The 13,895-nt window shown below is 51.7% G+C and overlaps 1 protein-coding gene across 3 annotated transcripts in view; it reads left to right on the top strand.

Annotated features, from left to right (window-relative positions):
• Positions 1 to 13,895, top strand: part of HSPA12B (heat shock protein family A (Hsp70) member 12B) — a 63,984-nt gene that overhangs the window by 6,984 nt on the left and 43,105 nt on the right. For all 3 annotated transcript variants that reach the window (XM_073343064.1, XM_073343066.1, XM_073343065.1), the window contains 2 exons: positions 12,248 to 12,348; positions 13,675 to 13,799. In XM_073343064.1, the coding sequence (XP_073199165.1) occupies positions 12,248 to 12,348; positions 13,675 to 13,799 (226 nt within the window). The remainder of the gene's footprint in view (positions 1 to 12,247; positions 12,349 to 13,674; positions 13,800 to 13,895) is intronic.

Below are 13,895 nucleotides of genomic sequence, written 5' to 3' on the forward strand. Positions count from 1 at the left end.
GAGAAAGCCAGAGATTGAGAACTCTAAAGATGGGGCTGAGCCAAACCAACCCAATATCCTGCAATAGGGTTTTATACACACTCACATTTTGTAGTTAGCCTCAATTTCTAGACCTGGCCAAACCCAAGCCTTGGCTGCTGACAACTCTACATTTCAGTGGGGTTCAAACTTTTCTGCCAAGTTTCGCAGTCCTGGCTTAGTCTCTAGTTAATAAACAGCCTGAAGACAAGCCGGAAGAGCCTGTAGCCACCATAAGAAATGTTACCATAGGAAATATTTTATAGCTGCACTTGGCTTGTGGATCACCATGCCCCGCAGAGTCCTGCCTGCATGGAATATTTTGAGAACCTGGCAGGGAGTATGTGAGTAGGGAGAGAGGGGGGAAGATATGCAGAGAAAATGGCCCAGGAGAGGGATCTGCAGAGTGAAAGAGCTTGACAGCTACTTGCCTTCTGTAATGTAGCACATACTTGGGATGGCATCACTACCGTCTTATGGGCCAGCGAATGATAGAAGATTAGGGTCAGAAGAGACCTCAGGAGGTCATCTAGTCGAACCCCCTGCTCAAAGCAGGACCAACACCAACTAAATCATCCCAGCCAGGGCTTTGTCAAGCTGGGCCTTAAAAACCTCTAAGGATGGAGATTCCACCACCTGCTTAGGTAACCCATTCCAGTGTTTCACCACCCTCCTAGTGAAATAGTTTTTCCTAATATCCAACCTAGACCTCCCCCATGGCAACTTGAGACCATTGTTCCTTGTCCTGTCATCTGGTACCACTGAGAATAGCCGAGCTCCATCCTCTTTCGAACCCCCCTTCAGGTAGTTGAAGGCTGCTATCAAATCCCCCCTCACTCTTCTCTTCTGCAGACTAAACAATCCCAGTTCCCCCAGCCTCTTCTCGTAAGACATGTTCCCCAGCCCCCTAATCATTTTTGTTGCCCTCCGCTGGACTCTCTCCAATTTGTCCACATGCTTTCTGTAGTGGGGGGCCCAAAACTGGATGCAATACTCCAGATGTGGCCTCACCAGTGCCGAATAGAGGGGAATAATCACTTCCCTCGGTCTGCTGGTAATGCTCCTACTAATGCAGCCCAATATGCCGTTAGCCTTCTTGGCAACAAGGGCACACTGTTGACTCATATCCAACTTCTCATCCACTGTAATCCCCACCTCCTTCTCTGCAGAACTGCTGCTTAGCTAGTCAATCCCCAGCCTATAGCAGTGCATGGGATTCTTCTGTCCTAAGTCCAGGACTCTGCACTTGTCCTTGTTGAACCTCATCAGATTTCGTTTGGCCCAATCCTCTAATTTGTCTAGGTCACTCTGGACCCTATCCCTACCCTCCAGTGTATCTACCTCTCCCCCCAGTTTAGTGTCATCTGCAAACTTGCTGAGGGTGCAATCCACACCATCCTCCAGATCATTAATGAAGAAGTTGAACAAAATCGGCCCCAGGACCGACCCTTGGGACACTCCGATTGATACCGGCTGCCAACTAGACATCGAGCTGTTGATCACTACCTGTTGAGCCTGACAATCTAGCCAGCTTTTTATCCACCTTATAGTCCATTCATCCAAGCCATACTTCTTTAACTTGCTGGCAAGAATACTGTGGGAGCCCATATCAAGTTCTGCTAAAGTCAAGGTATATCATGTCCACCACTTTCCCCATATCCACAGAGCCAGTTATATCATCATATAAGGCAATTAGAGTAGTCAGGCATGACTTGCCCTTGGTGAATCCATGCTGACTGTTCCTGATCACTTTCCTCTCCTCCAAGTACTTCAGAATGGTTTCCTAGAGGATCTGCTCCATGATTTTTCTAGGGACTGAGGTGAGGCTGACTGATCTGTCCATTTTCCTTTTCCCCGGATTCTCCTTCCTCCCTTTTTTAAAGATGGGCACTACATTAGCCTTTTTCCAGTCGGCCGGGACCTCCCCCCTATCGCCACGAGTTTTCGAAGATAATGGCCAATGGCTCTGCAATCACATCCGCCAACTCCCTCAGCACTCTCGGATGCAGCACATCCGGCCCCATGGACTTGTGAACGTCCAGCTTTTTGAAATAGTCCGTAACCTGTTCTTTCACCACTGAGGGCTGCTCACCTCCTCCCCATGCTGTGCTGCCCAGTGCAGCAGTCTGGGAGCTGACCTTGTCTGTGAAGACAGAGGCAAAAAAAGCATTGAGTATTTCAGCTTTTTCCACATCATCTGTCACTAGGTTGCCTCCCCCATTCAGTAAGGGGCCCGCGCTTTCCCTGACCTTCTTGTTGCTAACATACCTGTAGAAACCCTTCTTGTTACCCCTTCACATCCCTTGCTAGCTGCAACTCCAATTATGCTTTGGCCTTCCTGATTACACCCCTGCATACTCAAGCAATATTTTTATACTCCTTCCTAGTCATCTGTCCAAGTTTCCACTTCTTGTAAGCTTCCTTTTTGTGTTTAAGCTCACCGAAGATTTCTGTGTTAAGCCAAGCTGGTCGCCTGCCATATTTACTATTCTTTCTACGCATTGGGATGGTTTGTCCCTGTAACCTCAATAAGGCTTCTTTAAAATACAGCCAGTTCTCCTGGACTCCTTTCCGACTCATAATAGCCTCCCAGGGGATCCTGCCCATCAGTTCCCTGAGGGAGTCAAAGTCTGCTTTTCTGAAATCCAGGGTCTGTATTCTGCTGCTCTCCTTTCTTCCTTTTGTCAGGATCCTGAACTCGACCATCTCATGGTCACTGCTGCCCAGGTTGACACCCACTTCTACTTCCCTGTTTGTGAGCAGCAGATCAAGAGGAGCACGGCCCCTAGTTGGTTCCTCCAGCATTTGCACCAGGAAGTTGTCCCCAACACTCTCCAAAAACTTCCTGGATTGTCTGTGCATTTCTGTATTGCTCTCCCAGCAGATATCGTGGTGATTGAAGTCCTCCATGAGAACCAGGGCCTGTGATCTGGACACTTCTGTTGGTTGTCTGAAGAAAGCCTCATCTACCTCCTCCTCCAGGTCTGGTGGTCTATAGCAGACACCCACCCTAACATCACCCTTGTTGCTCTTGCCTCTAAACTTAACCCAAAGACTCTCAACAGGCTTTTCTGCAGTCTCATACTTGAGCTCTGAGCAGTCATACTGCTCCCTTACATACAGTGCAACTTCCCCACCTTTTCTGCCCTTCCTGTCCTTCTGGAACAGTTTATACCCATGACGGTACTCCAGTCATGTGAGTTATCCCACCAGGTCTCTGTTATTCCAATCACATCATAATTCCTTGACTGTGCCAGGACTTCCAATTCTTCCTGCTTGTTTCCCAGGCTTCTTGTGTTCGTGTACAGGCTCCTAAGATAACTAGCCGATCACCCTACTTTCTCAGTATGAATCAGGAGATCTCCCCTGTTGCACCCTCCTCCCTGTTGTTCCTCCCGGTATTCCACTTCCCCATTTGCCTCTGGGAGTAGGTCTCCATCCCCCAGTGAACCTAGTTTAAAGCCCTCCTCTCTAGGTTAGCAAGCCTACCTGCGAAGATGCTCTTCTCTCTCTTCGTTAGGTAGATCCCAACTCTTCCTAGCAATCCTTCTTCCTGGAACAACATCCCATGATCAAAGACTCCAAAGCCCTCTCTCCACCACCACCTGCGTAACCACGCTTTTACCTCCACAATTCGATGGTCCCTACCTGGGCCTTTCCCAGTGAAGGGTTTTTTCATTCAGTACCACATGCTTCCCCCCCCCCACCATGTTACTTGGAGCTGGTCATGGGACCCTTGTCTTGTTATTCTGGGCTGTCTTTCCAAACGCGCGGGGTCCCCCGTCCAGGAGGACATCTGTGTTCCAGCCAGAAGGTTGAGAAATGAACCATCTCTGCCATTCAGAGACCCTTGCACTGCTCGTTGAGAATCTGCCCATCGTCCGGGGGACCTACTTGTGTCCTGCTTGACATCAACCGGTCTCCCTCTGAACAGACGGAGGATCAACCTTGGGGGGGAAGTGTCGGGGTCGGGTCGGTTCTGAAAATGACTCGACATTCGGATCAGGTTCAGGTTGACTGTGCTTGGCTGAGATCTGGGTCAGTCTGTAGCATCAGGCTAGTTCCTCTCCCACTAGCCTGGGCCAAGAGCAGGGTTTGAAGCTGCGGCTGCTAGTTTTAAAAGCCACTGGAGCCAGCAGAGCAGCTCCTTGAGCTGGCTTCTTCACTAGACTCCGATCTTCTCGTGTCTTATGGCAGCTGATGCGCCACTAGGAATTTAAAAAACATTTGCTACCATGGCCAAAACCCCAGCGAACAGGAATGACGAGAGCATGAGAGAGCAGATCTCATGCAATATTTAACCTTGTCCCTGCCAGCCCCCCAGGAGCCATGTTCCTTGCCCATTGCCCACTGTCGTGTCTTCCTCCAGCCTACCATGGTGTTGGATTGTTGGCGTGTTGGGCTCTGAGCCCCACAGCCTGCCACATCCACCAGAGCTTGTGGGAGCTGCAGGTACTTGGCTCTGTCCAGCCAGCAATAAAAGGAAAGGGAGTTTTGTGGTCGAAGCGCTAGTGTAGGACTCTGGAGAGTTGGGTTACAATCCTGGCTCGGGCATAGATGCCCTGTGTAACCTTGGCCTTCCTCTTCCTGTGCCTTCCTCTCCACTTGTAAAATGGGGGAGATCTTTTCTTTGCCTCTTTAGATTGCAAGCTGCTTGGGGAAGAGACTGTCTCCCACACTGGGCCTGTGCAGAGCCCAGCATGGTGGGGCCCTGATCTCAGTTGTGCCCTCTCTGTGCTACTGTGCTCCAAACAGTCAGACATTCTCCAGTGTCCAGCCCACCTCCTCCCATGCACAGAGAAGCAGAGCTCCAGACTCCTGTCCTTACCACCTTAGCGGGCTGCCTCTTCCTTTCAGAATCCAACAGGAAGCTGCCCACCTTTCCGAAAACCCACCTGCTCCATCCTGCTCCACCATCCTCTTTGTCCTCCCTTCCCTGCTCTCTCGGCCAGAACCAACCTCTTCTCCGTCCCCATCACACAATCTCACCCCCTCTTGGAGCAAGAATCTTCTTCTCTGCAGCTCCCCCAACCTCTGGACCCTTTACTGAGTCCCATCTCACTGCAGACACTCCACTCTCTCCCTTGACATGTCTCTCCACCCACCGGGATGACGTCTTATTTAGCTCTGCAATTGGGTTATTTACAATAACCCCGCACAGCGCTTTGCCACGCGGTTTGTTTGGAGAGACACCGCACCAGACAAAATTGTTTCATGGTGTCTCTAGCTCTCAAAGCAATGGTTCATCCCTGACCCCCTGCACAGTTCCCACCGGGCTGGTCTGTTTCCATTAAGTTAAAAAGTCCTGACTGACTTTCCTTTTTGTTTAAAATCAAATATTAATGCCCCGGACACTGGCAACAGTGAAACCCACTTAGAGAACAGGCACAAATGGAATGAAGCGGTGTCTGGTCAGGCAGTGATTCGAGGCCCAGCCGGTAGCAAGTGTCTGTAACGAATCCCAGAAGGAGTCGAGAGCAATGTTCAGAAAAGTACAAAATCTGCTTCTGCAGCTGCTCTGCTGATTAACCTGGGCGAGGCACGACACCTGTCAGCTCGCGGTACGGATACATGCAGTGAGCTCAGCTCTCAGCCCGCAGCCTTTACGGAGACTGAACCTTTACGGTCCAGCCAGCAGGGCACTACCGTAAAACTTGGCAAAGCTTGATTCAGTTCCGTGCTCTTCGGCGAGGCATTTATGCTCCCTGGGCCACAATTCCCCATGGATGAAAGAAGGGTACCAGCACTGCCCTGCCTTATAGAGGTGTTCTACGTCACAGATTGTTCAAGCACTCATTCTATGGCAATGTGTGGCCACAGAAGTACAGTAGATTCAACGCTCCCCCAAAATGCGACCGCTGTTTGTGTCTGACTGCGCCAGGCAGTTCCCAAAGGCTTGCCGTTTTCCTTGGCACTTTTATTTGTTGTTCGCTTATTTCTGCCCGGGGACACTTGAGTCAGATCTGGTTTCAGGTGCAGGGAAAGGGGTGTCACCGTCTTCCCCAGGGACACGAGGCTCATGGGCAGTCTCTGACAACACTTAAAGAACTTTCCCAAACTTGAATGTGTTGAGCCTCACCACAGAGGTTGTATTACAGGTGGGGAAACTGAGACACAGAGCAGGGGCGTGACTTGCACAAACTGAATCAGTGTCACAGAGCTAGGATGACCGCGCAGGAGACCGCAGCCTGCAGTTCTACCCACTACGACGAATTGCCTCTCTATGGCCGGTGGAAGGAGGTGGAGCTAAGCTCATGTGATTCAGTGAGCAAAAAATAAATCTTTTCCTTCCTCGGAACCAAAACTTCTGCTGATCCCAAGCCGGCGTCGCTGGTTGGATGGGTTCTAAGCTCCTGGAACTTGACGTTTTTGCCGTCCTGACTCCCAGATAAGCTTCCTACAGTCTGATCCGCAGCCAGGCCTAGCGGTGCTGAGATGGGCATAGCCCGAGCTGTTCCCTTCCCCCAGCAGGGTGAGAGCAGTCAGAGACACATCCTAGGCTTGCCAGTTTTGGTTGGATGTATTCCTAGAGGTTTCCTGGAGGTTTCATCACATGACATAATCTTTAATTAAAGATTAGTCTTTAATTCCCGGAGAGTCCAGTACAATCCTGGAGGGTTGGCAACCTAACACATCCAGACGTTGGTTTTGTTTTGTATACATCATGGTCTACAGATCTCTGAGGATCCCCCCATCGCTAGGTGGAGCTCGGGTTGCCAGGTGTCCGGTTTGCAACCAGAATGTCCCGTTGAAAAGGGACCCTGGCAGCTCTGGTTGGCACCACTGACCGGGCCGTTAGAAGTCCGGTCGGCGGCACAGTGGGGGTCTGGGGCTAAGGCAGGCTCCCTGCCTGCCCTAGCTCCGCACAGCTCCTGGAAGCAGCCGCCAGGTCCCTGCGGCCCTTAGGCACTGGGTAGGCCAGGGACTGGGAGGCTCTGCATGCTGTCCCAGCCCCAGTACCGGCTCTGCAGCTCCCATTGGCTGGGAACTGTGACCAATGGGAGCTGTGGGGGGGGGCAGTGCCTGCAGGTGTGAAGTCACCACGCACTGTGCAGAGCCGCCTGGAAACCCATGCATCTAGAGGCTGCAGGGACCTGGCAGCCACTTTCTCGGAGGCATGGTAAGCGCCACCGGGACCCCACACCCCAACCCCCTGGCCCAGCCTGGAGTCCCCTCCCTCACCCCAAACCCCTCATCCCCAGTCCAACCCCCAGCTGGAACCCTCACCCTCCCACATACCCTAGTCCAGCCTGGAATCCCCTCTTGCACCCCAAACCCCTCATCCCAGGCCCCACCCCAGAGCCCATCCCCCAGCCAGAGCCCTCACCCCCCTGCACTCCAATCCCCTGCCCCAGCCCACAGCCCCCGTCTCACCTCGAACCCCTCATCCCCACCCCCACCCCAGAGCTTGCAACCCCAGCCCAGAGCCCTCATCCCCTCCCGCACCTCAACCCTCTGCCCCAGCCCAGTGAAAGTGAGTGAGGGTGGGGAAGAGTGAGCGGTGGAAGGAGGGGGATGGAGCAAGCAGGAGGCGGGGCCTCAGAGAAGGGACGGGGCATGGGCGGGGCCTCCGAGAAGGGGCGGGGCAGCGATGTTCGGTTTTGCGTGATTGGAAAGTTGGCAACCCTAGATGGAGCCAGGCAGCAATGGGACAGAACCCGAGATGCAAACACTCTCAGCCTAGTTGGATCAGGAGAGCCATAGGACAGGATACTCTTCACCTTGCAGGGTGGGAATCAGACCGAGGCGCATCTTCTGGCTCCGATTTGCCATCACGCTTCAGGGTTGTAGATACCCAGGGTGCCAACCGCCCCGTTTTATAGCCATTCGGCTCCAAACTCTGTGGCTGCCTTTCCCCAGCCCAGCCGCTGCTGAGTCCGGATCCAGCTGTGTACTCTGCCGCCCGGGCCAGTGGCCAGTCAAAGCCTGGGGCTGTTACGGCTCTTGGCTGAGTGCAGCCCCGGACCCCGTTGGCAGGGGCGGCTGCCAAGTGGCAAAGTGAAAGCCAGCCCCGCCCCCTCCCCTGGTCTCCCCGGGCTGACAGCTGGAGAATGTCAGTCAGCAAGTACTCTCCCAGGCAGGATGATTAACTCCCACTCCTAATTGGAACCATGCGCCGGGAGCAATGTAGAGGGGCAGGCAGGGGCAGGGCGTGGCTGGTCACTCTGCAGGGGCGAGGGCCAGCTTCCAGAATACAGAGCTTACGGGGGCTCCCACCATCCCTGGATCTCACTGTGTTGGAGGTTAGCCGTATCCTATGGGCAAAAGCAGCACATCACCTACCTCCGCACAAGGGACGGGCTGGGGGGGTCAGGGGTCAGAAATAGCAGCAAACCCCCTAAGGCTGGCATAGCCCATCTGCACGAACTCCGTGCTGAGACGGGTGGCTTGGAGTTGATGGCGGACAAACAAACCGGCCAGTTCTGCAGGGACCAGTCATTATTCTTTCTTTAACCATCAACTCCTGTGTTGTGGGAGACAAATATTAGCTACTAACGAGTAGCTGGTGAGCTAGATACCGGAGATGGAGGAATGGATAGAGCAGCCTGTACTTGCAAAGATGGGCATGTTTCCAGGCTTTTCCTTCCACCTTAGAGCATGAAAACGGGGTCATAATAACCAGAGATGGCCTCAAGCTGCCAAATCTCCATCGGGCTCCAAATACTTCCAAGTTTTGGGTATGTGTGTGGGGGGTTGCATGGATTTCAATTACAACAGAGCTCCTATTTTGCAAACCCGTTGCGGCTTGAGGAATTCACAACATCGGCAGCTCATAAAGCTGAACATCTCCGATCACGGTGGGCCGAGCGTATACCCTGCACACAGCATCGCTCTCTTCTTGATCCTCAACCCGCGGCCAAGCCAGATCAAGGCACCGATGGCATCGGGATGCGAAGGGATGTCAGCTTGTCCTGCATCGACGTCACTTTCGTTGCGTGGCTTTTTCTTTTCCGTCTGGAAACGTGACCGTCGAACTGGTCATCCGTAGGACGGGGGCTCCTAAAATTGCAGTTTTACTGTCACAGATTTTAAGACCAGAAGTCGCCATTCGATCATCTAATCTGACCGTCAGTATCGCACAGGCCAGAGAGGTTCCTCCAGGTACCCTGCATTGAGACTAAAAACTAAAGCTTCTTCCAGAAAGACATTCAGTCTGGATCTGAAGACTCCAAAAGATGGAGAACCCCCCACGTCCCTTAGTAGTTTGTTCCTAGGGGCAGCGGGGATTGTAGGCTGGGGCAGCTAAGCCTCTCCAAACAGGCAGGCGTGGCCTTGCCAATGCTCTGCCTCGAGGCCCCGCTTCTGTGGCCCACTCTTCCCCCGGGACCCTGCCCACGCTGCTCCTCTTCCCGCCCTCACTCAGTCTCTCCCACAAAGCCCGTGGGGACTGGGGCTGGGGCTAGGGCCAGTGGGTTGGCAGCCTGGGGCTCGGGCTGGCCAGAGCAGCTGGGGCAGGCCCGCCGGGGCAGGCTGGGGCAGCTGGCAGGCCGGGACTTGGGGCAGCTGGGGCGGGGGTCCTCCATCCACCATGGGGAGCTCAGGGCTCCGGTGGGGGAAGGGGCAGGGTAGGGGTGTGGCTCAGTCAGAAGAGGCGGGGGCTCGCCTCCCCGAATGGGGGTTTCATGTGCCACCCATGTTTGTTCCAATGGTTAATCACCCGCACTGTTAAAAAACGATGCCTTATTTCTGATCTGAATCCGTCTGGCTTTACCGTCCAGCCATTGGTTCTTGTTCTGCTTTCCTCCGCGAGAGTCAAGAGCCCTTTAATACCTGGTCATTTCCCCCAAAGAAGGTCCTTATAGACTAGAATCAAGTCACCCCTCAGTCTTCTTTTTTATAAACTAAGCAGGTTGATCAATTGAAATCACCCACTCTAAGGCATTTTCTCCAGCCTTTGCATCGTTTCTCTGGCTCTTTTCTGCACCCTCTGCAACTTTCAACCCCCCTTTCCCAATGTGGACACCAGAACTGGAGGCAGTATTCCACTATCAGTCTCCACAATGACATGTGCGGAGGTAAAATCACCTCCCTGCTCCTACTGCCCACTCCCTCATGTATCCATCCAAGGATTGCATTAGCCCTTTGGGATTCAATATTCCCCTGGAAGCTCCCATTGATTTGTTTGTCCACTCTGACCCGGACTCCCTCTCAGAGTCACTGTGGTGCAGAATACAGTCCCCCATGCTGGAGGGGTAGCCTGCATCCTTTATTTCTAGATCTATGACCTTGCATTTGGCTATATTAAAACATATTTTGTTTGCACGAGTTTAGGTTACCAAATGATCCACGTGTACGTCTGCCCTGTCCTCATCGTTAATTACCACTCCTCTGATCTTTGCGTCACCTGCAAATTTTATCAGCAGTGACTTTCTACTTACTTCCAGGTCATTGATAAAAATGTTGAACAACATTGGGCCTAGCACCAATCTCTGTGGAACCCTACAAGAAACACCCCCATTTGATGATGCTTCCTCATTGGACAATTACTTTTTGACATCTGTCAGTTAGCCGGATGTTAATCTATTTACACTTGTGCTTGCTGATGGTGTATAGTGCTCATTTTTTAATTAGAATGTTGTGTGGTGCTAAGTGAAATACCTTACAAAAGCCTCGGTATATTACATCTGAACAAAAAGAACAGGAGGACTTGTGGCACCTTGGAGACTAACAAATGTATTAGAGCATAAGCTTTCGTGAGCGACAGCCCACTTCATCGGATACAGACTAACACGGCTGCTACTCTGAAACCTCTCAAAATACATCTGCGCAGTTATCTTTATCAACAAAACTTATCTTACCAAAAATGAGATCGCGTTTGTTTGACAGGACCTATGTTCCCGAAAGCCATTTTGACTGGCATTCATTGTATTGCCATCCTTTAATTTTTATTGATTGAATCCAGTATCAACTGTTCATTATTTTGTCTGGGATTGATGTCAGGCTAACTGGCCTATAATTGCCTGAGTCATCCCACTCAGCCTTTTTGAATATTCGCACCACATTCGCACTTTTCCGGGTGTGCGGAATTGCCCCAGTATTCCAAGATTTATTTAAAATGAACAGAAATGGGTCAGAGATCGCCTCCTCCCACCCTTATAGGACTCTTGGGTGCAAGTTAGCTGGGCCTGCTGATTTTTAAACATTCATCCATAGTAGATGCTCTTTAACATCCTCCTTAGTTACTAATGGACTGGAAAGTACTTCATCCTAATATAATAGGAGTACACCATCCTGCTTCTTGCTAAATCGAGAATGGAAATATTTATTGAACACATCTGCCTCTTCTGTGTCAGTATTAACAATTTTACCATTCCCATCTAGCAATGGGGTTGTACCATTGCTAGAATTCATTTTTTGCCTGATATGCTTTAAAAAAAACTTTCTTATTGTCCTTAGCCCTGCCTCCCATGGATTTTTTCCTGTTGTCTTTAGCTTCCCTTATCAATTTTATACACTTTGTATCCTTTAATTTATATAATAATTACTATCTACTTCCCCTTTTTTCCATTTGTTATTATTTCTAATTGCTGTCTTAACTTCCCCTCTTAATCAAGTTTGGCTTTTACCCAAAGTTATGGAATCATGGCTTTTTGGCAATCTAGTAAACTCTTCTTAAATGACTCCTGGATTTCATCTATCTGAATTTTTCCTCCCAATCAATTTCACTGGTCCCATTGGCATTAGAACCCAGGCCCTGCTTTAATTCAGTCTGGAACCTGCCCGCTTTGCAGCACAAATGCAGGCAAAAATCACTGGAGTGCCGATAGTCCTCAATTGCCTTCCCACAGTTCCCCCCAAAGGAGAGACAAGTTCTTCTGGGAAAGAATCTTCGAGCGTCTGAGCACAAAGAATTGTGGGATATGCCCCCAAACACACACAGGCAAGCGCAGAAATGGTAAGGGCACAGTAACGTGGGTAGGATTTCGTAGCGTGCATGCGCATGCCCAGGTGAGGTGCCCAGACCCGGTGCCAATCACCTGGGCTCACTGTGCCGTGAAGACTGACCCGGAATGCGGTCGGGGCACTGACAGGGGATGGAGAGCCACGGTGAGCAAGCACATTCCCAGGGCCATTGTTCTCCCCAGGGCGGGTGGGGAGGCGGGGAGACAGAGCAGTAAACGATGTCACGTCAGAGTCACTGGCAGCGCCTGATGCCTTCGCCACGGTGCCGGCGGTTCACAGGACTGGATCCAGTGCTGTTCTAATCGTTATTCTGTTCGTTTGCCAGGTACAAACGGCGAGAGCTCTCAGACGCCATCCCCACCCCGTTCCCCAGGGATGCCCAACGAGAGCTGCAGCATCGCGCCACTCACGCCCTCCCAGTCCCCGGTAAGCCACAGAACCCACCCCCGCCGGGTCATCTGGGGTGCAGCTCCCTGAGAGCGGCCATCGAATTGTTCTTTGCTCCACCCCTTCTCTGGCCCTGTTCTGCCACCATCCACGGCCTCCTTGAATTGGTCCAGCTACCAAACTACTGGCTGTAGGGCATGGTCTGGTCAGCCCCACTGCACACTGCAGGCCAGTTCTGCGATGAAGTGGCCAGACAAGAAGTGGCGTATGCGGGCCCAGTGTCAGAGGATGGGCGGGAGGTCGTGACATCTCCTGAGCCTGGCAAAGATCCTGGAGGTGTGGGGCAGGGAGAGGGGTGCACAGAAAGGCCCTTTCAGTATCTCCCCATAGGTGCCTACCAGCAAACACCGACTGCTTTGACAGAGGAGATCAGACACCTGATACAAGGGCTACCAATCCTCATCCTCAGGGCATAACGTGGCCATTAGCTGGCGTCAGGAAGGACCTGTGCCTGCCCTGGGCAGTCTGGCACAGTCACCTGCATTGGGGGTCTCTCATACCTTCCTCTGAAGGCCTGGCAATGGCTCTTGTTGGAGACAGAATACTGTACAAGATGGTCTTTTTGTCGGGGTGCAGCAGTCAGGCAAATGCTAAATTGTTTATGAAGCTTCAATGGCAACATAAAGACATCAACAATATCTTCCGTTATTCAATGGGAGAAAGGCTCAGTTGCGGTAGGGTGTCCCGCAGGGGAGAGACGTCTTTATGTATCTGAGGTCACTGAAGATGAGTTTGACCAACAAAGTTCACATCTGGGTCCAAACTCTTCCAAAGTTTGGGAGGGTTCAGTTTTAGGGGGTTTGGTTCAGGCTCTCCTCTGATAATAAACACGACAGACCCTCTAGTCAGCTCCAACTGGAGGTACAGAGAGTTAGGGAGTGTAGACGGTTCCTCTTTCTCCAGCCCTATCCACAATCCCCTGTTTACCTTTCAAAGTTAGCATGTGGCCACAAGATCCTAGTGAAACCCAGATCTCAGTTACTTTTTTTTTTTAAAAGGGGAGGGAGGTTGGACATTTGTATGGCTAATGAGAACATCCAGAGTTATATTTGTGAAGAGTGACAACCCCAAGGGTTTTGACAGAATATAAACCCCCATAGTTCAGGGCATAAACCAACCTGCAACTTTTGGGACTCAGTAGGAAACTTTCCCCATGAGCAGGTTACCCCGTAACTACGTACTGTGGGATTTCTTGCACTTTCCTCTGAAGCAGCTGGCACTGGCCAGTGCTCACAAGGTCCAGGATTAGATGGACCCTGTGCTGATCCAGTCTGGCTGCTCCTAATGATCCTTGTGGTGTTTCAGAGGAACGAAGCCCGGGCACAGCGACCCACTTCCTTCTCCGTGGTAGTGGCCATTGACTTTGGCACGACCTCCAGCGGCTATGCCTTCAGCTTCTCCAACGACCCCGAGGCCATTCACATGATGAGGTAACTTGTCCCTCTGCGGGATGATGGCTTGGGGGCTACAGTGGGCGGACATCCGGCCTTTCTCTGCATCCACTGTCTTTTAACAGGGGCACCAAA

Source organism: Lepidochelys kempii, chromosome 4 (assembly GCF_965140265.1).
Source record: "Lepidochelys kempii isolate rLepKem1 chromosome 4, rLepKem1.hap2, whole genome shotgun sequence".
Taxonomy (NCBI): domain Eukaryota; kingdom Metazoa; phylum Chordata; order Testudines; family Cheloniidae; genus Lepidochelys; species Lepidochelys kempii.